The 25,055-nt window shown below is 43.9% G+C and overlaps 1 protein-coding gene across 1 annotated transcript; it reads right to left on the bottom strand.

Moving 5' to 3' along the window:
• Positions 1-105: 105 nt before the first annotated feature.
• LOC137277294 (uncharacterized) lies at positions 106-19,778 on the bottom strand. The gene is made up of 24 exons (XM_067808954.1): positions 19,709-19,778; positions 17,351-17,505; positions 16,786-16,945; positions 15,722-15,863; positions 14,713-14,936; positions 14,077-14,382; positions 13,184-13,345; positions 12,849-13,010; positions 11,939-12,268; positions 10,947-11,204; positions 10,485-10,561; positions 8,101-10,098; positions 7,459-7,636; positions 6,778-7,107; positions 6,110-6,424; positions 5,404-5,628; positions 4,602-4,913; positions 4,088-4,411; positions 3,449-3,637; positions 2,828-3,142; positions 2,138-2,473; positions 1,647-1,946; positions 1,315-1,419; positions 106-323 (listed from the first exon to the last, which is right to left on the bottom strand). Exons 1-24 carry the CDS (start codon positions 19,776-19,778, stop codon positions 106-108), a joined length of 7,191 nt encoding a protein of 2,396 aa, XP_067665055.1.
• Between the last annotated feature and the right edge of the window lie 5,277 nt (positions 19,779-25,055).

The raw sequence follows: 25,055 nt of genomic DNA, 5'->3' as shown, positions 1-25,055 counted from the left end.
GTGAAAAGACATGCCATGTGCTGATGAACAAAATACTGAAAACCGTTTTTTTCAATGCGTTTTGTAATGCTAAATAATATCTGTCTTTAAAACCACTGGTAATTCTCAATACTGACTGGTGGCGGCCGTTCCGTTGTAGCAGGCCACTGATGCATCAGCTCCGCTGCAGTATCTGGTATGAGAGTTGTCGGAGGGACAGTCAATCAGTTTCGCCTCGCTTCCTCTACACTGAACGTTGTCCAACACGGCATAGGACCGACTCCCGTACACTCCACAGCACAGGTTGAAGCCCTTCTGATACCCAAGCTCCTTGCACGCCACGGCTGAATGTACAGTGCGAAGAATGAAGCGGCTATGGTTTCATCAAACTGGCAAATACCTGTATCTACGTCCACATAAAAATATTTTTGTTTCACATCAAGACATTCTATTTTACATTATGTTTTATGGAAACTTACACCTTTTCTCCAACAGAAATTAAAAACTTGGGAGTGTGAAAATTCTTGCTCATTCTGAGAGTCCAAGTTGCATTTTCTCTGATGTTAAATATACATAGAACATTAGGGCCGGGTAGAAGTTTTCCATCAGGTGGTAATGAGAAACAAAAACATTTTAATATGTCATCTTAGGGACATGTAATGTCAGGAAGCACCACAGTAGCATACAACGTCACTGATCAAGCACTACGGGACTGTCAAGGTTCATCGTCACTTTTAAATAGAAAAGGAATCTTAACACCTTCTCTTTCTGCTGTCTACAATGTCCCTGATAAAATACTTTAGATATTGTTAAGGATCCCTCCACACTTGTAACATATGTCATATTTGGGATTTCACTTTCTCGGTAAAGTACAAATTCTAGTACTGTTTTGGTTGAGTCCCATCCGGCATTCGAACCCGCACCCTCAGAGTCAGGCACCTAATCGCAAGCACACAAAGTCAGACGCCTAACCCGCTCAGACACCTCGACTTCCACAAAAATGAAAGGCGGACAACTGGTAGTCTGGACTGCGTACTTTAAGTACCCATCTGATAAGTGTGAATTGGCACGGTTCCCACGGCCGAAAGCTATGATTACACGATGCCATTTGGTTCGAATCCCGGATGTGACTCAACCCAAAAAGTACTAGAATTTGTACTTTGCTGAGGAAGTGAAATCCCAAATATGACATATGTTGCATCTGGCCACTTTCTAAATGGCATCGTGTAACCCTTCACACTTGTAAATAAGCTTATTTTTTATTTCACCTGCCTCGTTTTAATACAAGATATTTTAACATGCCATAGATGTACTTAAATAATATCGGCCACTCACACACATCAGTGTCGCTCCAGCCATTGGAGCAGACGCTGCCCCAGTTCTTGTTGTAGTACACCTCGACCACACCCATGGAGATCTGGTTGCCGCGCGACAGTCGGACTGAAACGTTTACAATGTACAATAAAACATTCTCTGATATATTACTTCCATATAAACGGATAAAATACAATGTTAGGCAACAACAAAATCTTTAATAATTACATAATTAACTTTCATATACGTTGTACTTCCGTATTCGTCTCTGACCCATTTGTTATCTGTAGTACACATTCTAACAGGTCATATTATTGGTCACATTTGTTTTAAGAGAGATAATATGTATATACGTGTGTCGTAGCAGACGACTCCGGCGTCCCTGGAACATCCCCATCTGTAGTTCCAGTAACTGGGACATTCAAACAAAGATGCCTCTGAACCGGTACATCTCACATAGTTCATCCACACTTTAGTGTTGTTGTTTCTGTCTACTGGTCTCGAACTTCCATCCTGAAAACCAAGGTGACGGCACACGACCTTAGCGTCGACGTCGCTCCAGGACCAACCGCATACACGCCCCCAAACGCCATTGTAATTGACCTCCACACGACCATAGTTCGACCCTCCATCAGCCAACCTCACAGAGGCGCCTGATTAACAAAGCAGAGAGCAGTTGACGCATGTTATATTATCGAATACAATGGATCCTGCAGTTACTGGAAACGTCGTAGGAGTATAGTTATGTGGCTTTATCAACATTCAAGAGCAGATCCCAACACTAAATGCAACGTCCACCTTGTTAGAACTAGTAATGTCCTACATTTTAAAGAATATATCTTACCGTTTTCTCTATCATAACAGAGGACTCCAGCGGTCTGCCTGTAACTTCTCGCTGCGGAGTTACAACCGAGGTCCACTTTGTCGTCAAGGTCACTGAAGGGACAGCTGGTCAGATTAGACTCTCCACCTTGACAGTTGAACTTCCCGACCAACATGGGAGCCGATGAGTAGATTTGTCCACTGAAGGTGACGCCACCAACAAATCCCATGGAGCGGCATGCAACGTCGGCGTCCTTGTTGTTCCAGCCAACGTTGCACACAGGTCCCCAGAATCCATACCTGTTGACCTCAATGGAGCCATAGTCCTTGGAACTGTCTCGAAGACGGACAGCCAGATCTGCAGAGTTCAGGGATGAAATAGGAGGCTTAGAGTGATCTGACCAGAACGTGAAGCAAAACAAATCACTTCCTGCATTAATAGCTCAACATATAATACAACGAATGTCCCTTGTTTTAGTTTAAAACATTACCTTCCTTTTCATCATGTAAATCCTTTTCTGGGACTGCTTTCAATATATAATACTATGCATTCAGGAATATTCAAGTTTGTTAGCACGATGAGTACACCTGTACCTAAAAAAAATTTTCCACCATAACGAGGCACATGTTTAGTGTTGGGATCACACTGAAGACTGTTAATGGCCAGTGTAAGGAAACAAAGTATTAATGAATAAAATGCAACAGTTGTTACCGCTAGAGTATATGTTGTTGTAGGAGCAGTAGACGGTGGCGTATTTGCCGGTACTACAGCTGCCAAACGCAAGGTTACAGCTGAGAAGGTCTGATTCAGAGCCAGAGCAACCGTTGACGGTGACGGTGATTGTGGAGGCGTCGACATTTCCGACTGCGTTACAGCACTGAGCCTTGCCGTCAGCGTAGCCCAGTTTCCTGCAAACAACGCGGGCAGCAGCGTTGTCGAAGTTGTGGTCACAGACGGGAGACCATTGCTTATTCCTGTACACTTCGACACGACCATAGTTGACGGTGGCGGCTCCCATAAGACGAACTGGGGAGGAGGTAAAATTGGGCTCAACCAAAATCATGAATATTTCTGTTTATACGGCGTGTATTCATTAAAGTGTTGTTACCGCAATGTTCACCTGGATCAAAACAGTCATGCCAAAAGTGTTACTACCCATAACGATTATTCAGTTTAATAAAGTGCACTCACCGTTGTCATAACACATGACATCGTTATCCTTCTGGTGCCTAGAACAACCATAGTAGCTCTGTCTCCACAAAGAGGTACACTGCGAGATAGATGTTTCCGTTCCTTGGCAATACAGACGGCTAAGATAGACTGGTCCACTACCGGGACCAAATGACCCCAGGCCCATGTGACGACCAGTGGTGTAGTTGAGCATGCGGCAGAGAACATCGGCGTTCTTGTCTGTGTAGTATGTCCCGGAGTATAGTGTGCACATGGTCCCCCAGGTCCCGTCCACGCTCAGCTCAACCCGACCTGCAGACCCTGTCTTGTTTCCAAGGCGCACCTGGAGACCTTCAGGACAAATGTTTCTGACCATCAGTGTTTGAAACGCCAACACATTAAAGGTACATTCATGAGCGATGACTTCACACAAAGGGCACGGGACATGCAGTAGTCCAACTCCGAGGTAGACGAAACACGGTCCTCCATGTAGCAGGTGAGCTATGTTATACACACAGTACTCCTAAGCTTGATTTAAACGGTACCAGTGTTCAGGAGTGGAAGCTTGATATGGAGGTGCGAGGGGTTCTGGCTGGTGGCGTTAGGGTGCCTAGCTAGCATATGTTATAAACCTACATCACTGATCATATGAGAAGGGATTGCTGTCTGGACAATGTCTGACTGCCTTCTTGTCTTTTTATTTGATATGTAAACATCTCACTAATATATGTCACTATGCTCTGGTGCATAAATGTGGCCCGTTCTGTTACCATGGCGACGAATCGGTTCACCTGTACTCACCACTAGTCTGGTAGCAGTAGACGGCTGCGTCCCCGCTGGAAGAACAGTTAGTAGTGTCGCCGAACCTAACGCCAGCACAGTTGGAGAGGTAGGTTTCTGTGCCATCACAGTTAATATTGGATAACCATCTCATTGTTGAACTAGAGTAGAAGGAATAGTATCGGTGGTAGTAGGTGTAGGCAAAGCCGCCCGTGAATCCCTTTTCTCGGCAAATCACCATGGCCTCCCTGTCGTCGAACCCGTCGGGGCAAACGTAGCCATCGATGCCCATGTGACGGATTGTGATGCGGCCCTGGTACGTGCTTTGTATGGTCAGGGTGTATCCTGTTGGGGAACACTTTGTCGTTTATTCATATGTGTCTAAATGAAGGACAGTGCACCTCAAAGGTATTCTAGTCTACGTTTAGACAAGAGACAAAGTGAACTGTGAATTATATAAATGTGAAGTTTCAGGCACGTTTGTTAAAGGATTTGTATAAAACTATCACGTGTGGTACAATTCGTGGTCACTGACCTGAACGAGGGTTGGTGTTGGAGCAGGCTGCCGAGGCATACTTCCTACTGGGGCAGTAGGTCATGCTGATGTCATAGGGACAGTCTCTGAAGCGGGTTTCGCGGCCGGTACAGCGGACGTTGGTGAAGCCAATCCCGTAGTACTGTCTGCCGAAGGCCGAGGCACCGACACTGACGCCGTACTGGTAGCCAATCTCGTTGCACACAACCTTGGCGTCGATGTCGTTGAAGTTGTCTGCACAGACTGTCTGATAGCTGCTGGTGCCGTCGTACACCTGAACCGCTCCATACTGCCTGTTTGGCCGGAGGCGAACTGTGGAGTGGAAACAAGTTCTTTAATGCCTAGTGCTCCAGTCACTGTTCCGTATAAAAAAAAAAACATGTTATATACTGAATCATGTTTACACAACCTCTCACAAGTAATATCCATATGCAAAGGTAGCACCGTCGTACTTTAACTCATCTGCATAATAACTATAATTTACCCCATTACAATAATGAAATATACTTAAATATATAAATATGCAGCGCATCCTTGATCATTGAGAACATGCATTTTATCAATAAAATTTATATTCGTTATGTTGGCCAAAACACATAGTTAGTGGCAGTATATTTGTGTCATGATGATCATAAGTAATCGTGTTTATATATGTCTCAACTAGACTAGTATGACTGTCAGTACATGAGCTTACCTAGACCAGAACACTGTACACCAACGTCGTATCGATGACCACTGCAGGGGTACCTGTTGGTCACGTTGAACCCACTAGATCGACAGCTCCATATAGTCTTCTCTGTACCTGTGCACGACGGGGAGTAAAGCCACACCGGCCCCGTCCCCCTGCCGTATGTGCTGGTGCTCTGGCCCGAGCCGTCGGGGTACCCTAAGGTCTTACAGATGACGCGTGCGCTGCTGGAGCTGAGACTGTAACCACAGACGCTGCCCCACACACCACCAATCTGGACCTCGACGCGCCCAGCACTGTTGGATATTTGGCCATTGTTCATGAGACGGAGGTTCACCCCTACAAACATGATAATGTCATAATGTTAGAGGCCATCATGTAGATATCTGTAACCATCAAATGTGTAGTATTTCGGTAGTATAAATGTATATAAATGTGTAGTATTTCGGTAGTATAAATGTATATAAATGTGTAGTATTTCGGTAGTATAAATGTATATAAATGTGTAGTATTAACTACTAGGTTTACCAAGGTCGGTTGGAATTATTCAAACCAATTCTCTTGTTTCATTCGCATTCACTGAATGTGCATTTGTGTTTAATGGAAAACGCCATCAAACGATTCTTCACACAATCACAAAGATTATTTGAACCACAATTCAATCTGTTTATAAACATGATAACTTCATCATATGACGCCACAATGTTATGACGTTTTCAGGAATATCAGTAAGGGGCGTTCTCGCCAACACACAGACTTGGAATATCACAACATGCAAACCATTTGTCATGTATGCCACCCACCACAAATATCGACGTACCTGTATTGTCATTGTAGCAGTAGACATATGCCGCTTTTGAATATGACGAACTGCAGGAAGATGGAAGGTTTGTAGAAACGGCGCAGTCCTGAAGCCTAGTCTCGTTGCCAATGCAGTTAGTCAGCAACAAACGGGGAGGGGTATTGTAAGAGTAGCCCACAGCACCAAACGCCACGCCCGACACGTATCCTTTAGATCTGCACACCACCCTAGCTTCCTCGTCTCCCCATCCGTTGTTGCACACAGTTGCATTCAAACCCATCTTCCGAACCCTGACCATCGAGGGGAAGGTTGTCCCAATGATCACCTCAAAGTCTGACAAAGGGAAAGGGTATATTAAGGAATCTTTTTAACTTTCAAATGTGTTAATTCCTCACTGATGCAACAAATGTCCTGTCTTTTCATTTGCTAAATATTTCTTGATGCGGAGGAAACGTATGCAAAATCTGTGCTTTATCATTTCATTTTGAACATAAATGTATATATAACCACATAGGTATTACCGTTACCCGTCGCCTATGACGACAGTTAGTTTTCATTGTACACCTGTAGTGCCGTTGAACGAGATCTTGTGCACATGAGGGAGTTTGGCATGAAGAAATATCCCGACTCATCTTTAATTTATATACATGCGTATGCTGCTGTCGAGTGGTAGCACCATGACTCACCGTTGGTTACAGGTTGCTTAGAGCAGATGACACTGGCGTAGTTGTTGTAAGGGTAGTAGTTGATGCAGCCGCCCACTCTGAAGCCGCAGTCGGCTACTGTGCTCTCTGACCCAGTACAGTTTACGTAGCTGATGGAGGAGGAATAATATCGAGTCCCAAACGTGCCCCTGGGAAGTGAAAAGCCATAAGGATATCCCAGTTCCCTACACACGACAGCCGCATCGTAGTTGTCAAAGCCGCTGCCGCAGATGATGCGCCAAGTGTTGTCTTTGAAGAACTGCACGATGCCAATTGATGCATTTGCGTTTGTAGTGCCTTGTACAAGTTTCACTGGAGACATGAAATGGAAGAGATACATAAGCTCACTTATACTAATATAGAGATAAAGACATAACCTTTATGGGGGATAACTTGTATCTTCGTTGTTATAGGTAAAACAGAAATGGGTAATTTGAGCAGTTGGCAGAAAATTAGTACCGACATGTATCATGGCACTGTACAATCCGCGTCAGATCTTTTAAAACAGTTTCGAAGATGTACCTTAAACTTGAGATAGGTTCTGAAGATTAACTGTCGTAAGCCTACAACTAGGATCGTTCCGAAAATGTATGCCCCGATCATGAACTTATTATGCTTAAGTTCGCTACCTTATCATACTTTAAATAGCATAGTTGCACCCACCATTTCCGTAACATTCTACGCCAAGATCGTAGGTGTGACTCTGGCAGGAGGTCGTTTGGACACCCAGCCCATAATTGAGACACTGGAAGACGCTTGTCTCATATCCGAAACAGTAGGGATTAGAGATGAACACTTGTCCACTTCCAGGGCCAAACGACCTGTTCAACATAAGAAGTACCTGATTGTGACAGGGGCAAAATTGCGACTAGTACCCCGTATCAAATTATCCACGTTCTAGCCATCAATATTATGATCATAAAATGGGTACGCTATTTTTCTTTGCTTTTCAACGCCTCACGTGGCCTTCTGGATGCGGTGTGTGATTATTAATGGAGTCTGCAGCCGACTGTTAATGACCGACACTGATCTGGTACTCGGGATATCTATGACGATGAGTCGTTGTCGCTAGTAAGCCTAATGCACACCTTCCCAGTAAAGCACGTACTTTGTGGGAAATTATTTTGGAATGAATTAAGAAAGAAATACGGTAGGGAGACTATCGTCGGAGTAGGGGTGTTGTGATGATAACAATCCTGTAAATACAAATGGTTGTAAGTCCTTATACGGTACATTTCACACTATTCTAATTTTCAACCCAGCAGTTTCAACCATTACGTCCTGGATGGCAGCAGATACCTATACATCATCGCCATTGGATGTAAGTAGAGCAGATACATCGCCTATAGATGTCAGCACAGCAACTACATCGCCTATAGATGTCAGCAGAGCAACTACATCGCCTATAGATGTCAGCACAGCAACTACATCGCCTATAGATGTCAGCACAGCAACTACATCGCCTATAGATGTCAGCACAGCAACTACATCGCCTATAGGTGTCTGCACAGCACCTACATCGCCTATAGATGTCAGCAAAGCAACTACATCGCCTATAGATGTCAGCACAGCAACTACATCGCCTATAGATGTCAGCACAACAACTACATCGCCTATAGATGTCAGCACAGCAACTACATCGCCTATACATGTCTGCACAGCAACTACATCGCCTATAGATGTCAGCACAGCACCTACATCGCCTATAGATGTCAGTAGAGCAACTACATCGCCTATAGATGTCTGCAGAGCAACTACATCGCCTATAGATGTCAGTACAGCAACTACATCGCCTATAGATGTCTGCACAGCAACTACATCGCCTATAGATGTCTGCAGAGCACCTACATCGCCTATAGATGTCAGCACAGCACCTACATCGCCTATAGATGTCAGCACAGCAACTACATCGCCTATAGATGACAGCACAGCACCTACATCACCTATAGATGTCAGCACAGCAACTACATCGCCTATAGATGTCAGCACAGCACCTACATCGCCTATAGATGTCAGCAGAGCAACTACATCGCCTATAGATGTCAGCACAGCAACTACATCGCCTATAGATGTCAGCACAGCACCTACATCGCCTATAGATGTCTGCACAGCAACTACATCGCCTATAGATGTCAGCACAGCACCTACATCGCCTATGGATGTCTGCACAGCAACTACATCGCCTATAGATGTCAGTACAGCAACTACATCGCCTATAGATGTTAGTAGAGCAACTACATCGCCTATAGATGTCAGCACAGCAACTACATCGCCTATAGATGTCTGCAGAGCAACTACATCGCCTATAGATGTCAGCACAGCACCTACATCGCCTATAGATGTCAGCACAGCACCTACATCGCCTATAGATGTCAGTAGAGCAACTACATCGCCTATAGATGTCAGCACAGCACCTACATCGCCTATAGATGTCAGTAGAGCAACTACATCGCCTATAGATGTCAGTACAGCAACTACATCGCCTATAGATGTCAGCACAGCACCTACATCGCCTATAGATGTCAGCACAGCACCTACATCGCCTATAGATGTCTGCAGAGCAACTACATCGCCTATAGATGTCAGCACAGCAACTACATCGCCTATAGATGTCTGCAGAGCAACTACATCGCCTATAGATGTCAGCAGAGCAACTACATCGCCTATAGATGTCAGCAGAGCAACTACATCGCCTATAGATGTCAGCACAGCACCTACATCGCCTATAGATGTCTGCACAGCACCTACATCGCCTATAGATGTCAGCACAGCACCTACATCGCCTATAGATGTCAGCACAGCAACTACATCGCCTATAGATGTCAGTACAGCAACTACATCGCCTATAGATGTCAGCACAGCAACTACATCACCTATAGATGTCAGTACAGCAACTACATCGCCTATAGATGTCAGTAGAGCACCTACATCGCCTATAGATGTCTGCACAGCACCTACATCGCCTATAGATGTCAGCACAGCACCTACATCGCCTATGGATGTCTGCAGAGCAACTACATCGCCTATGGATGTCAGTAGAGCAACTACATCGCCTATAGATGTCAGTACAGCAACTAAATCGCCTATAGATGTCAGCACAGCAACTACATCGCCTATAGATGTCAGCACAGCACCTACATCGCCTATAGATGTCTGCAGAGCAACTACATCGCCTATAGATGTCAGTACAGCAACTACATCGCCTATAGATGTCAGTAGAGCAACTACATCGCCTATAGATGTCAGCACAGCAACTACATCGCCTATAGATGTCAGCACAGCAACTACATCGCCTATAGATGTCTGCAGAGCAACTACATCGCCTATAGATGTCAATACAACTTCTTCCGTCAACTTCTCTCGTCAGTACGTTTTATATCTCAGCATCCTATCTCCCGTCAAAACATTCATTACATTAGTATAGTGGCTCCCCTATTAACACAGTAGCTGTCACCAGTATACACTGGATATCAATAGTATCAACAATAAAGACATAAATGGAAGATCCCAATACACCAGCTATGGACATTACACACAAGATCTCAGTAGCTTCTGTTTTTATTGCCAAGACCTCAATAAAAACTCAGGCCATAGTCCCGTCCCACATACCTTGACGAAATGCCGTCATTGAAACCCAGTTGCCTACAAACAGCTTTCGGGACGTTTGAAGTCCTATAACGGGTACACACGGTGCCTCGCACGCCGTTGTAGATGATTTCTACCCTTCCTGACATCGCAGTTCCTCCAACCAGCTCCACTCGGATAGCTGCAACGTAACCACCGCAGACACAGAGTTTGAGGAGAACTCAAATGTTGATAAAGCTAACGGTAAATGTCCACGTTACTAAAACACATGGGTAAAGACCGAGATTTGGAATATGAATTAAAGAGATGATTTATACACTTCACATTTAGACCGGAAGTGTTGGGAAACGCAACGTAGTGATGAGTTTTGTATAAATATATGTACTTCCCCAATAAACGAAATTCCATATGTGGAAACGATGTCCATTTGTCTTACAAAACATATTATGAAGTGAAATAGGGCATGGTATTTGTTCTTTATGTCAGTGGAAACAACTCACGGTTATTTCTGTAACACAATACTCCTGCATCAAGGTCTGCGTAATTCCGAGATGTGCAGACCTCACTTCCGGTGGGACAGTTGAACAGAGAGGTCTCGTTGCCAAAGCAGTTCACTTCAGACAAAAGGAACGGTCCAAAAGCTCGTGTGTTGAACTGATAACTGACTCCACCTGCCATACCAAGTTGGCGACAGACGACACCCGCGTCTGTGTCATCCCAATTCACTTCGCAGATTCTCCCGGAAATTCCAGACTTGTTAACTGCGACATGACCACTTACATCCTGATACCCGTCGGGTCCGCCAGTGAGCTTGATAGAAGTAGCTGAAAGATATATCAGGTATCACATCTGGACAAATTACACTTTGGATTGAATAACCAGTCTTGATCATCCATGGTGCGTAAAAGGCCAAAGACACTGATGAAAACTATGAATGGACCACTGAAAATCAGTTACGACAACAGAAGTCTCAGCATGTCTGAATGTATCTGTGGCACTGGTAATTTGGTGTACAAAGACCGTAACTGTTGCCATGCGATAGTATTTTCAGCAAGCTGGTTTGATCAACATGCATGTTTTGACCAGGCAGTTAGGCAATTATAACGTACTGCGAATACAGAACGGTGGCAGTGCGACGAATTGTAAGAATAAGCTGGCTCCCATAGTTATAGATGAAAATATATAACTGTGAACGCTGACAATGTTGTAGTCTATACACCAATGGTTCAATTATCGATGGTCATTCTACACAAATACACTGAGGACAGACCCTGCAGAGGACCTGAATGTGATACGAACGTTCTTGGTCCTGTGTGGACACAGATGTGAGTGTGTTTGAACTAGGGAATCTGTGTGACCGAAATGGTGACCTTCAGCAAGTAGGTACAGACGCCATCGGTGTGGGGAGTCCAGTAGCATTAGTTCTCACTGCAAGGACTTCGACACCCCGTTCGGCATTGTTTATTTGGCCTTGTGACAATCAATCTTGTCCCCATCTCCAACAAGCGCCACTCGTGGTAGTGATCCATTCCATGTGACTATATTGTCCGTTACTTACCGGTGCTGATAGATCCGTTGTAGCAGGAAACAGAGGCATATCCGGTATAGCCCTGTCGACTGCAGGTCCCACTCCCTAACGTGCAATTCCTGATCGATGCCTCGTCACCAGTGCATGTGATGTTGCTGCCAAAGTAGCTGGAGGAATAGAGGGCTCCGTATGATCCCCTTGGCAAGGCTCGACCATTCTGGAATCCTAGTTCTCGACAGACGACCTTCGCAGCAGAATCATCGAAGCCAGTCCCACACACTGGCTGCCACCGAGAGTATCGTCCAGTCCGGCTCCAGAGTTGGACGGCGCCATGACTGTGATCTCCTCTGTACAATCTCACTGTAACCAACGTAACATTCACTATTACGATGAAATCATTCATGGATCCAGAGGGGGTGGGTCAAAATTATCTCGTTTTCAGTGTAATGTGCACCGCTACTCACTTCTTACGAAAAACCCCGAATCCGTGTTTTCATTTCTGTCACAACCAGCTACAACACGGAACATTTTAATAAACCAGACCAACATACCGGCTCATGTCCAAATGTGTCGAATTTGCTGACGTTCCAAGTTGTGGTTTAAAGGCAACAACGATAAACAAGTATATGATATGAGCCTATACATAATCTACTTGATGCAGGAAAAACACAGTGATTGATAATGTGAGCAACTGACCACGCTACATACTTAACCATATGGTCACATCTGTACATATGTTATGTTAGTGGTGAACAAGAACGTAACACATGCTAATTGTGGTAAAGCTGACAATACAATACAATACAATACAATACAATACAATACAATACAATAAAACACATTACATTACATTGAGCAAGCAATAGTTGTATGGGTATGTGCACTATGTAAATATCCTATACTAAAAGATAAAGAAATAAAAACATATTTTGTCATTTACCCTCATTGAAGCAGGTGACGGAAGCGTCTTTCGAGTGGTCATCGCAGGCTGGTGCAGGGTTCCTCCAGCCTCGGTTACGGCAGGACCACAGTGTTCGTTCATATCCCGAACAATATAATCTGTCCATAAAGATGGGGCCGCTCCCAGGCCCATAGTAGGACCCTGTGGGTGGAGAACAAAACCATGAATGACAGAGGCTGGTCAGTGGAAGATGTGTATTATCATATTTCCATAGAAACTGACCATTTCCAAGGTGTATATAACCTCTCCGGTACAGTTATATAACTATAGGTGTATAACAACTAGATATAAGCAAACACAGAGACGTAGCCTACCTTTCAGGTAGTTCCCGTCCCTGAAACCTAACGTTTGGCACACCACTCTTGCATCCCCGTTGGAGAAGCTGTTGTCACAGACGGTGCCTGTCTGTCCATCTATGGAGATTTGCACCCGGCCGTGGCTTGAATCTCCGCCAGCTAGGCTTAGCTGTGGAGGGCCTGGAACGACATGGCTTGGATATTAGACTCGGTGAACACGGTAATAACGCGAAGGTACAGCTGTTTAAGGTAACATATGTAATATTTGACATTACACTTTCTAGGTAAAGTACAGGTAAAGTGCTTTTCTTGATTGAGTCACAACCGGGATTCAAACCCACAACTGAATCGTTTTATTACTGAGAAATATATGTTGCATTTGACCACTCTCTAAATGCCATTGTGTATTCATACCGTTGAAGGCTTAGAAAGAAAATACCAAAGAATAAGAAAATATACTAAATCAATGAGGGAAATAATTTTGTACATATAACATATAGTTTGTATTACAAAACAAATTAAGCCAAAAATAGGACTCTTTCTCATTAGTCAAACTATAACAACGGACATGACGAAAGAAACATGTCAAATCTTCCTGCTTCTGTAACTAAGGACATTGACAGGATAACAGTATCCCTTTGGTAGGCCCCACACGGAGGACACACACTGCTAGGAAACGTTAAAGTTACTCATGGAGTCTGTACCCACAGACGTGAATTGCTAAATTATCAGAAAACAAACAGGATCAACGAACAATCAACTAATTTTGAAAAACACGTGATAATACGTCTCATGGCAACAGAAAAATACTTTGAAGCTACTCAAAGACACATTTTCTCATGTTAAGTAGATAATATTTTCTGTAGCATGGGAATTAAACCAAACAATGTTTTAGTTTAAACTAATCTTACTGCTTCTGTAACAGAGGACATTGGCAGGATAACAGTAGCCCTTTGGTAGGCCCCACACGGAGGACACACACTGCTCCAGACTCGTCTCCAGGCCGGTACAGTTCACTGATGTGATCCACACAGGCAGGTCACTTCTTGTGTACGTGGTGCCGTAGGTGACGCCGCCTATAAAGCCAAGCTGCTTGCACACAACGTTGGAGGCGTTGACGTTCCAGTTGTTGGCGCAAATCTTACCCGCTACCCCGAATTTTGTAACTATAACTTGCCCTGACACGTCTGTGCCATTCACAAGCTGAAGGCTGAATCCTGTAAAATGAAGTGATAGGGCTCCGTGGATATCTGTTCACATGCTGTCAAACAGTGGATAAAGGTGACTAGAATGTTAATACACAACTCGCCTCCTTGACCGCAAATGAATGATAGTCAAACTCTTCTGAACTGAATGACACAAATTTTAGTTTAGGGCTGAATATCACTGAAGCAAGATCATTCACTCACCAAAGCTTTCACCTGGGCTAGTTGATTAGGGAACAATTTCAAAAAGATGCTTTCAAACTATATCTACTAGCCCCTGTTTTCAGAGTGTTTGCGTGACACTAGGTCTTTAGGTAGGTATTAATGACAACATAATCTTACCCAAATCAACTTCATCCTTGGGTTGAGAGTAACAAATAGCTGACGCGAATCTCTTATTGTTGCAGTCTCTTCTACGCTGCTGGTTTGTACAGTTGAAGATGTTGGCTTCGCTCCCAGAGCAGTTCAAGTTCGTTCTTGAGCGAAGAGTGTAGAGAGGAGGGTTATAGGTGTAGGGGCTAAGTTTACTGCCAGATAACGCTGAACCGTCTCGGTAGCCCATTGACCTACGGCGATAACATAATGCAGGTACATGGCATGCGATTGGCTAGCCTTCCGGTTTCCGGTTATTTTTTCTGAATGATGTCACCGGTTCTATGATGTCATTATTACTGAAGTATCTGTTTATTATGTTTTGAGCTTTGGGGTCCGACATGTGAAAACTGTCATGAACACTTTACGTAAATCTGCTGAAGATACAGGTCTAAAATTCTGAATCACACAACAGGTTAGCATCTGCCAACTGGTGCTGAATATACTTCAGATGAATCTCCATCTATACTAGGAAATTTATCTCTTCGCCTTCATCGGAAAACAAGAGCAAAAGGTGAGATCTAAGTGGCTATCATTAGTTGCTGGTTAGAAACACCTAGTATGTAAGGTTACATTCACAGACGCTGATGACATCCACTGGAGCGTTACATCTGATTACCCAAGGCATATGTGCGGCAAATTCCGATATAAAAGCTACATTCATGGGGCAGTTTGCTACAAATCTGTCAATGTGTCCATCCCCTTATGAAGATACAATAAGAAGCATCGAAACGTTGTGTGTAGAGAATACACACGTTGGAATCCATATTTCTTGGGTCAGTTGATCCAGTCTAAATGGTTGCTTCGTATTTCGGTACATGCACAGAAATTTTACACTATACTTTCGGTGTATTGTAAAAATACTAATTTTGTTGAAGATATAAATAATTACTGAATACCGTAAAGTTATTGGTTTTGTACCAGCTGTTTTACGTCAACAGCAGTAGATCCCGGCAAAGTTCTACAATGTATCAGATACCTGCACAAGACCTTGGCATCGTTGTCGTCCCAGCCGGAGTCACACACAGGCTTCCAGCCAGTAGGATCTCGATACTGTACAGCACCGTACGATGTTGTAGGTATTCGGTATGAGCTGACCAATGTGTTGCCAACCAAACGGACTACAAAGTACATATTCACGTTATATTTGTACTGTTTCTTAAACATTGAGACACAAAACAATGTTCGTGTATGTTTCCCGTTTGTCAGCACCATACCAGTGATCATGTGTTTCCGCATGAGACATGCATAACTATTCTCCCACATATAACTGACCTGCCCCGAGACCACATTAAACCATGAGGAACATGATCTGTAACCTGTGAGTCACTCAGATGCGACACGGCTCTCTTAAGACAGGAGCACGAAACCGTCGTCCAGGGCATCCTTTCGCGAAACAATAAGGTTATAGAATGGGAGTTACGGTTAACCTTAGTAAAGGCTGCTTCGTGAAAGCAGCCCCAGGACACATATATGTTCGACATAAAACGTTAAATATTGTTTATAAGGAAGAATTTAGATGAAACATTTTTGCTAATTTCAAAGCTACATCCATCTCCAAAAAGAAATACGTTTCACTGTTTTTGTATTTGTATCAAGTTTGTGCATCGATGTCAAGCAAGTATGGCATGCAAGTCAGCATCCCAAGAAGTCTCAGAGCTATTCCTCGATGGTGAAACTCACCAGCACAGAGGGGACAAACGGCGAAACATGCAGCCCCTCCTCAACTCTCTCTCTCTCTCTCTCTCTCTCTCTGTGTGTGTGTGTGCGTGTGCGTGTCTGTGCGTGTGCGTGTGCGTGTGCGTGTGTGTGTGTGTGTGTGTGAAGTTTGCTGTTTATCGTCATCCTTAGTAATCCTCTAGCTGTGTAGGTCTTCTATAACCGTACAGCATCGATGTCACAATCCGGTGACTGACATCATGAACATACATATTTACGCAGGTGTGCCGCTATCAGCTAGTCTGCCGACCTTTTTACGACAAGCGAGGAAACATTATTCCATAAAGTTAATGTTATATTGGAATCTGCAATGCTAAAACTCACAGGTGTTGTCAGAGCAGGACACCCCTGCATCTTCATAGTGCTGACAGTTATGTATCGTCCATCCAGCATACCGACATGCAGCGAGCGTGTTCTCATTGCCGGTACACTCCACGCTGTCCATGTAGATCATGCCGCTCCCTCCGCCATAGTATCTAAGGGCCTTGGGAAAAGAGATAATTGGAAATATTGGTAAGTTGTACATGTGTCGAATCAATACTCTTGTTAAAACATACAGGTCATTGGAGACCCGGCCATTTTCGGCACAAACAGTTTCACTGGTTTTCTGATAAGACGATAAGGCGACAAGTCTTCGACATGACATTTATTCTGTCAGTAAGTACTTTTAGTATCAAAAAATATGAGTGAGTTTAGCTTTACGTCGCCTTTAGCAATATTCCAGCAATAACGCAGCGAGGGACACTGGACATGGGCTTCACACATTATACTCTTATAGGGAATCGAACCCTGGTCTTCGGCGTGGCGAGTGAACGCTTTAACCCCTGGGCTACCCTAGCGCCACTGAGTGACAAGTAACATATCCGTCTTTAAACATCATTCCACGCACCCTCCCCCAGCGATATCCCAGCATCCGACAGGTGACAGTAGCATCCTTGTTCCCCCAAAAATCGGAACACACAGTTCCCCATGGCGCTGTGGCGTTGTTTCTGACTTCTACCCTACCATAGGCCGGAGAATTGCCAACAAGGCGGACTAATATTGCTGAAATGAGAATTTGCAAAATTAGTACCAAGTGAGATCACTAACAGGATATATATGTATGTTGGTTTACGCATTTAGATATTGCTGTCCTGTTTCTACAATGCAATGTTGCAACACGTCAGACCGTGACAGCTAAAGGTGTGTTAACAGTAGTGGGTTTAGTGAGTCTGCGGACAGCACCTTGTACATTGCATGGCAAACTAGCCATGCGATGCGGAAGGGGTCTGCTTTGCCATGTCTGAACTTGTGTCTGCTACGCAGTTACTGTGGATGATAATAGGGTCACTTAAACTGCCGGTGATTGTGGTAACTCGACACGACCTGTATAATGTCCATCACACCTCCAGGTAGGGGAAACCTGATCTGGTCACAGTAATCACAGGGGCGTGCACACAGATGGGGGGATCACACAGGTAAGGGGGATCACAGAAATGCTGGGATCACATGGGTACGGGGATCACATAGGTACGAGGGATCACACAGATATGGGGGATAACACAGGTGCGTGGGATAACAGAAATGCTGGGATCACACAGTTACAGGGATCACATGGGTACGGGGATCACATAGGTACAGGGGATCACACAGATATGAGGGATAACACAGGTGCGTGGGATCCATAGATATGGGGGATCGCATAGGTACGGGGAATCACACAGGTACAGGGATCACGCAGATATGGGGGATCAACACAGGTACGGGGAAGCACACAGATGTGTTCGACAAGACAGGTACGGGGGATCACACAAGTACGTGGGATCGCATAAGTACGGGGATAACACAGGTACGGAGAATGACACAGAAACGGGGAATGACACAGGTATGGGAAATGCCACAGGTACGGAGAATGACACAGGTACGGGGGAATGACGCAGGTACGGGGAATGACACAGGTACGGGGAATATCACAGGTACGGGGACCACTCAAATGTGGTTCATGACATGTACGGCGATCACACAGGTACGGATTTACATCGTCAGGTGATGTCAATAGTGAAGTTATAACAACGTTTATACCACTAAATAAACGTCAGGTCCGACAACACGTTAAGCATATACACGCCAAAACTGTAATTGTTAGAGATACATTAAGGCGACCCTCTGCCCGACCCTGTATCGTATTTCCCTCGCACTCCCATGTGAAACCGATAGGTTCGTGAGCAATGTAACAAGTACAACCTCGTTTACTCGGAGGGGCGTGGTTTGGCTCTCTCACCAGTCACTCAGATTCCCGTGAGTCAGTGAGTGAGTGAGTGAGTGAGTGAGTGATAAGTTGAATTCAACGCAGCATATAACACTTGTCTAGTCACATCTCAGACGTCTACATTAGTGCATTAGGCAATTTTACCACTTGCTGAAACTAGCCAGTGCTGAACCTCCAAAGACTGGGTGAGTGAGTTAAGTTTTACGCCGCACAGCAATATTCCAGCTATATGTCTGCGGTCTGAAAATAACCTAGTGTGTACCAGGCAATCCAGGGATCAACAGCATGAGCATTGATCAGTTGGGATACGATGGCATGTGTCAAGCCGATCAGCGAACCTGACCACCCGATTCCCTTAGTCGCCTCTTACAACAGACATGGGTTGCTAAAGATACTTTCTAACCCGGACCTTCGCTGGTTGAAAACCCCAGAAAAATACTAGGGACCGACTGAACAAGGACGTCGGTTCGCTCTATAATTCGGGTAAGTTCCAGCAGTGTAAATCAGCATTTACACCTTTACGACGGAATGGTCTGGTGACTGGTTCACTGGATGGTTCACTGGATGAGAAGGGCGACGGTAGACTGGAGTGAGTGAGTGAGTGGGTTTTACGCCGCTTAGAGCAATATTCCAACAATATAACAGCGGGGAACACCAGAAATGGGCAACACATAGTATCTCCATGTTGGGAATCAATCCCGGGCTATCGGTGTGAGAAGCTGACGCTTTAACCACTGGTCGACCCAACCGCCACAACTTGATCGACAAAACGGTAGCAATTGGTGAACTTGGTCGACAAAACGGTAGCAACTGATGAACTTGGTCGACAAAACGACAACGGTGCCAACTGATGAACTTGATCGACAAAACGATAACGGTGGAAACCGGTAAAGTGAACAAGTATACAGAAGTATGTTTATAAGTGACTATATTTAAATCTTGTTTGTTTTACAGACAGATTACGGTGATATTCCTGCGCAATTGTAAGGATCGACTTACTGCTTGGTCGTTGTGCGTGAACGCTGACCAAAATGGCCAGTGTTAGAACCAGACACAGGAGGTGGTCCATCTTGACCATGTGTACACTCCGACGGTGATCACCTCTCTACCTTAATCAACAATGTATCACTGACTATACAGATGCGTGTGATCACATGTATTGTACGCCCCCTACTTAATAATCATCCAGTACGTTCTATGATGTACCACCGCGTGGCAAACACCAATGGGACACACCATCCTTAAAGAATCAAATTTCAGAATTGTTGTGATATATATTTCATAACATACGAGTATCTTTGTCTGCAAATTGGCTCAAACAGGATATGTATACAAGAATCTATTTAATAAGTGATCTCGCACTGACTAAAGAACAACCACGAGTAGAATATGAATAAGACTTACGGTAAGCAAGAACCGATCGTATACTTGCATTCGTTCGAAAAGACATATCGTTAATGCAGCTCACTCTCATAAGGTAAAAACAAACAGTAGACACAAATCATGCAAGATCACGTATCTGCCCATTTCACGAGTATCAAATTCCGTAGTATACACTGCATGGTGTTATGTTACATTGTGATATATCTTGTACAAACAAGATGGAAAAGAAGGACGAGAATTAATTTGCGTATTTTACAATAAGAGTGTTCATTTCACTTCGCCAAGCAAAAGCCTAACGGTCGGACGAAATTGAAAATGTCATGAATCACAATTACGACAGACTTAATATTAGAACCATAGCGACTGGGTGACCATGATCTTTGATGACACATTCAGGTCCGTGGCCCCTGACCCACACCTTTCATCAGCCAGGGGTGTGTCACAACGTGTCAGTGGCGCCTGTCTGCAACGGAGGAGTTCAAATATATCATATTCTGCCAATACTTGTAGTTGGGTATGCAAAAGCAAAACACACACATGCAGATGGTCTTGCCTTTCAAGGTCCGTGCTTTGGAAAGCCAGAGTAAAACTCACACACAGATGGCTCTGTCTTATCAAGATCCGTTATTGGAAGAGTCAAGGCACAGATGATCCTGTCGTATTAATGCCGTTATAGGGAAAGTCCAAAGAAAACATTCACTGAGATGGTTCTATCTTATCAAAGTCCGTCACTGGGAAAGCCAAAGGAGAACACACACTGATAATGACGAAAAGTTCAAATATCATGTTAGTTTCAAAATTTATGCTGACTGTCTCAAAATAAGATGTTACACTGACAATCTCTGCTATCGGACACCCACGTGTCCCTTCGTCGACGGTTTCCCGTTGAGATGCACGTGGTGTTTCGCGCGACAAGGTGTGTTTCTCAACACGTCACGCCAGGAAACGCAATTGGCGCTTTTGGCTCGGAAAACCTCCTGAAAACACACACACACACACACACACACACACACACACACACACACACACACACACACACACCGAGAGAGAGAGAGAGAGAGAGAGAGAGAGAGAGAGAGAGAGAGAGAGAGAGAGAGAGAGAGAGAAGGTCCTGCCTTATCAAGGTTTGTGACTGGGAAAGTCAAACGAAAAAACCCTGTCTTATCGAGGTCCGTTTTGGGGAAAGCCAAGCCAGAGGAAAACAGACATAGAGATATAGTCCTGTCTTATCAAGGACCTTTATTGGGAAACCCAAAGGAAACTCACATAGAGGTGGTAAACAAAAATAGTTCAACATAGGAACAGGATGATATTTTCAAAGTTACCTCGTGTGATTCGTCAGGTTGTTCACTGTCTGAAATGTGTTTAATGATACCTGTCGTCCACGATTGACTGTGCTTTCACATTTGCGAGTAGTTTTATCATAAAAAAACATCTCCGGACAAAGACTGCCATTACATATGAAACTCTCTGGGTGTAATGGACGGGTTCTAATTACATCAAGATATAAATATATATCTCCATAGTCCCTACCAGTGAAGTGTAGACACATCGTGATAACCTTAATTAGTTGGTGTGGATTAATTGTGTAGTCGTTCACATTCCTGTTGAGGTAATTTGTTTAATTTTCGCGACCTATCAAGTTTTTGATGGTGTTTTGTGTGAATTGGCTCATTTCGGTACAGATCCGACAGATGTGACAAGTGTGAGACGAGTAATGAATAGTATATGGGGTATCATATAGATGCGAGGAAACCCTGCCCACTTGAACTATTTCACACAGATTTATCCCCTTAGTCTCCTGCAGAGTCCACCAGTCTGTAACCGATGTAGTCTCGAACCCCGGACATCACGATAAATGTCTGTTGGCCCTAATCAATTCCATTTGAGCAGGTATCCTTAAACACATCACACGTAATGCTGGACTCCCAAAGTCCAGAAACTCTCCGCACTGTGGCCACTCTCTCACAAGGGATTTGACACAAATAAACATGCAGCTGTTATGAACATGTGCTAAGGATGAAAAAAATGGAGAAAAAAATTCGTTTTGTTTTGTTGTGTAATTATGTGGTTTTATGGGTTTTACTTGCTTGAAGTTTAACACGTACTCCACATTATCTGAGCTACTAGTATATGTCGGTGGCGTGTGAATGATTTACCCAAGACCATACGAACCTGTGATTATATTTTACAGCTGCTTCAGGGGCGAAGTTAAAACATGACCCGTTGTGGGGTCGGTACTCGGTTTATCGAGGTGACCATGTTGTATTGGAATGTAGTCAATTAAAGCCCTCTGTGTAACCAAGTTACATTAATATATCTACATCATGTTGTGATATCATACCATGTTAAGACGGACGACTGCCTTTCACTCGCTGTCGCACGCTGTTTCTTGTTTCTGGGTGGTGTTGTCTTGTGAAAGTGTAGCAGTGACGTTTCACTTTGTGTGTATTGTATTTTCATTCATTTAGACAGCCAATGAAACGTTATACAAAACATTTCTTGTTTGTGTTATACAGTTTTGTGGGTAACGGCATTATTCATGGTATTCTCTCTGCCTTTGAGGCGGTGGGGTAGCTCAGTGGATAAAGCGTTCGCTCGTCACGCGGTTCGATTCCCTACATGGGAACAATGCGTGAAGCCCATTCCTGGTGTCCCTCGCCACGATATGCTGGAATATTACTAAAACCGACGTAAAACCCAACTCACTCACTCATTCTGTTTGTTCTTAGTGTAGACCAGCTTAATGAATATTTGCAGATCACCTGTATTTCATGTTAATGAAAATCTTCTTTGTAATGCTGAGAATTTTGATTGGCTGACTAGATCATCTGCTCCAAATTATAGCTCGTATCTTATGGCTGCCACTTTATTTTGAGAGCTGGTTATGCGACCTTCCGGTCTGACAGAAATACGAAGGCGTTGCTTTGCCTTACAGACGGGGCAGTTTTCTTCTGCAAATCTGCTTCTCGGAAATATACGGATTCACATCCCACAGCAATCGTGTTTTCTCGGCGTCAGCTGTAACAAACTTTCTGTGTGTCTGGGTTGATCAGATCGATACATGGGACCGGGTCAGTTTTGAAATTAGATAAACTGGGAGATACGAAAATTGCCCAGATGATAAACAGTTTCACCGAGGCTCCATTCATTGGAAATCCAATCCATATATAATCAAATGCCAACATAACGGACATTCGCTTAAACATTACAATACGGCCACAATCGCCAATGCTTTATAATCTTTAATGACATATAACTAAGGCGTACTGCTGAGGTGTGGGTGCTTAAGTCTGTGAGTTGAGGGTTAAGCCGTTTTCCACAGCAATCCAGTCATACAAAGTCCTGTCAGCTCATTCCGGACGGAGACCATGAAATAGTAGTAAACACACCAACACATCAGTTTCAAGCACAAATACGCATGCGAGCTCAAACTCACACTTCTGGTCCCCTCTCTCCAAGACCCTTCCGCTGATATGACTTATCCCATCATCGCACACAGTAAAGTAAATTACCCAGAATACCCAAGGCGACAAAATCTACAAATTTTATGTGCGCTTTTTTTCGTTTGTGCGTGTATGGTTGCCCGACAGGGTGCCTTTGCATGTTGATAAATTATAACAAGTGCCTGCATGTAATTTGGCCATCTGTTTAGGAGCACTCATGAGAACCTTCAGCAGGTCTTACTCATGTCGTACAGTCACCAGTCAAGAGCTGTGCGAAAATTGGTTCCTTATATCAATTATCCGACTAGTTAATGGTGGTCATAGTATAACAAACTGTACGTTCATGCCATACGAGGTGCTGTCAAGCGGAGTTTCCGTGTAAATGTTAAATTGACATAAATCCATTCCTTTTTTATTTATTTGTTTATATTTTTGCGGATAATAGAGGATACGGCTGCAAGTATACCTTCGCGTATCATTAAGGATAATAGTTCATCTCGAGTGAGTGAGTGAGTTTAGTTTTACGCCGCTTTTTAGCAATATTCCAGCAATATCACGGCGGGGGACACCAGAAAATGGGCTTCACACATTGTACCCATATGGGGAATCGAACCCGGGTCTTCGACGTGACGAGCGAACGCTTTAACCATTAGGCTACCCCACCGCCCCAGTTCATCTCGAAAGCAAGCTGTTGGCTGCCATGTCACCTGCGGGTTAAATCCACGCCCTGTTACATACTCCCACTTCAGGCACGTCCTAGACCGCAATGAGGTATTACAAATCCGCCCGCCAGCGTCCATTGAATGTCTGATTTCCCGTAAACAACCAAGAGAGTGCATGTTGATCGAGAACATTGGGGACAATGTAGATAGATAGATAGATAGATAGATAGATAGATAGATAGATAGATAGATAGATAGATAGATAGATAGATAGATAGATAGATAGATAGATAGATAGGGAGGGAGGGAGGGGGGAGGAGAGAGAGAAAGAGAGAGAGTAAAAAAAACGCCGAGAAATACATCTTTTTAAATACTTTCAAAATTAGCACAGTGCTGTTGATCGAGACAACGACCCTTTTCTGGCCTCGACAAACCGCTTGTAGCAACGCTAGCTATAACACACTTGACAAGTGTATAATAGAAACATAGGGATATAAGATACACGACTGAAACATGTAAGAGAAAATCTGAGTTGTTTTATTATTACGGAAACTACTTTTGTGTCATATATTACACATCGGATTACATGATTAGGACACAACACACGTTTTATATAAGGAGCGTTGAGACGTCACAGCGGTATGATACTGAATATTTATATATAAGCGGATGATGGTTTGCTTTTTACGATAAAATTGTTTTTTACAAGAGGAAGATGTGTTCTTGTCATTAGTTGTTCAAGATCCCTAAAACTCATGACATGGGAATACAGATGCAGAAGAATTCTTGGTGAGCAAATGTATAGAAATGGATTTTAGCCGTTTCTTTAAGCTCGGCCTGACGTTTGAAAATTTC

The sequence above is a fragment of the Haliotis asinina genome, chromosome 3 (genome assembly GCF_037392515.1).
Source record: "Haliotis asinina isolate JCU_RB_2024 chromosome 3, JCU_Hal_asi_v2, whole genome shotgun sequence".
Classification (NCBI taxonomy): Eukaryota; Metazoa; Mollusca; class Gastropoda; order Lepetellida; family Haliotidae; genus Haliotis; species Haliotis asinina.
The sequence above is the reverse complement of the archived record's forward strand: the minus strand, read 5'-3'. Positions and strand labels throughout refer to the sequence as shown.

Coding starts and splice junctions, on each gene's coding strand:
- LOC137277294 (XM_067808954.1), bottom strand. CDS start 19,778: ATGGACCACCTCCTGTGTCTGGTTCTAACACTGGCCATTTTGGTCAGC. Junction 7,108..7,458: donor CGTAGAATGTTACGGAAATG/GTGGGTGCAACT, acceptor TCATGTCTCCAG/TGAAACTTGTACAAGGCACT. Junction 324..1,314: donor CTGGAGCGACACTGATGTGT/GTGAGTGGCCGA, acceptor CTGTACATTCAG/CCGTGGCGTGCAAGGAGCTT.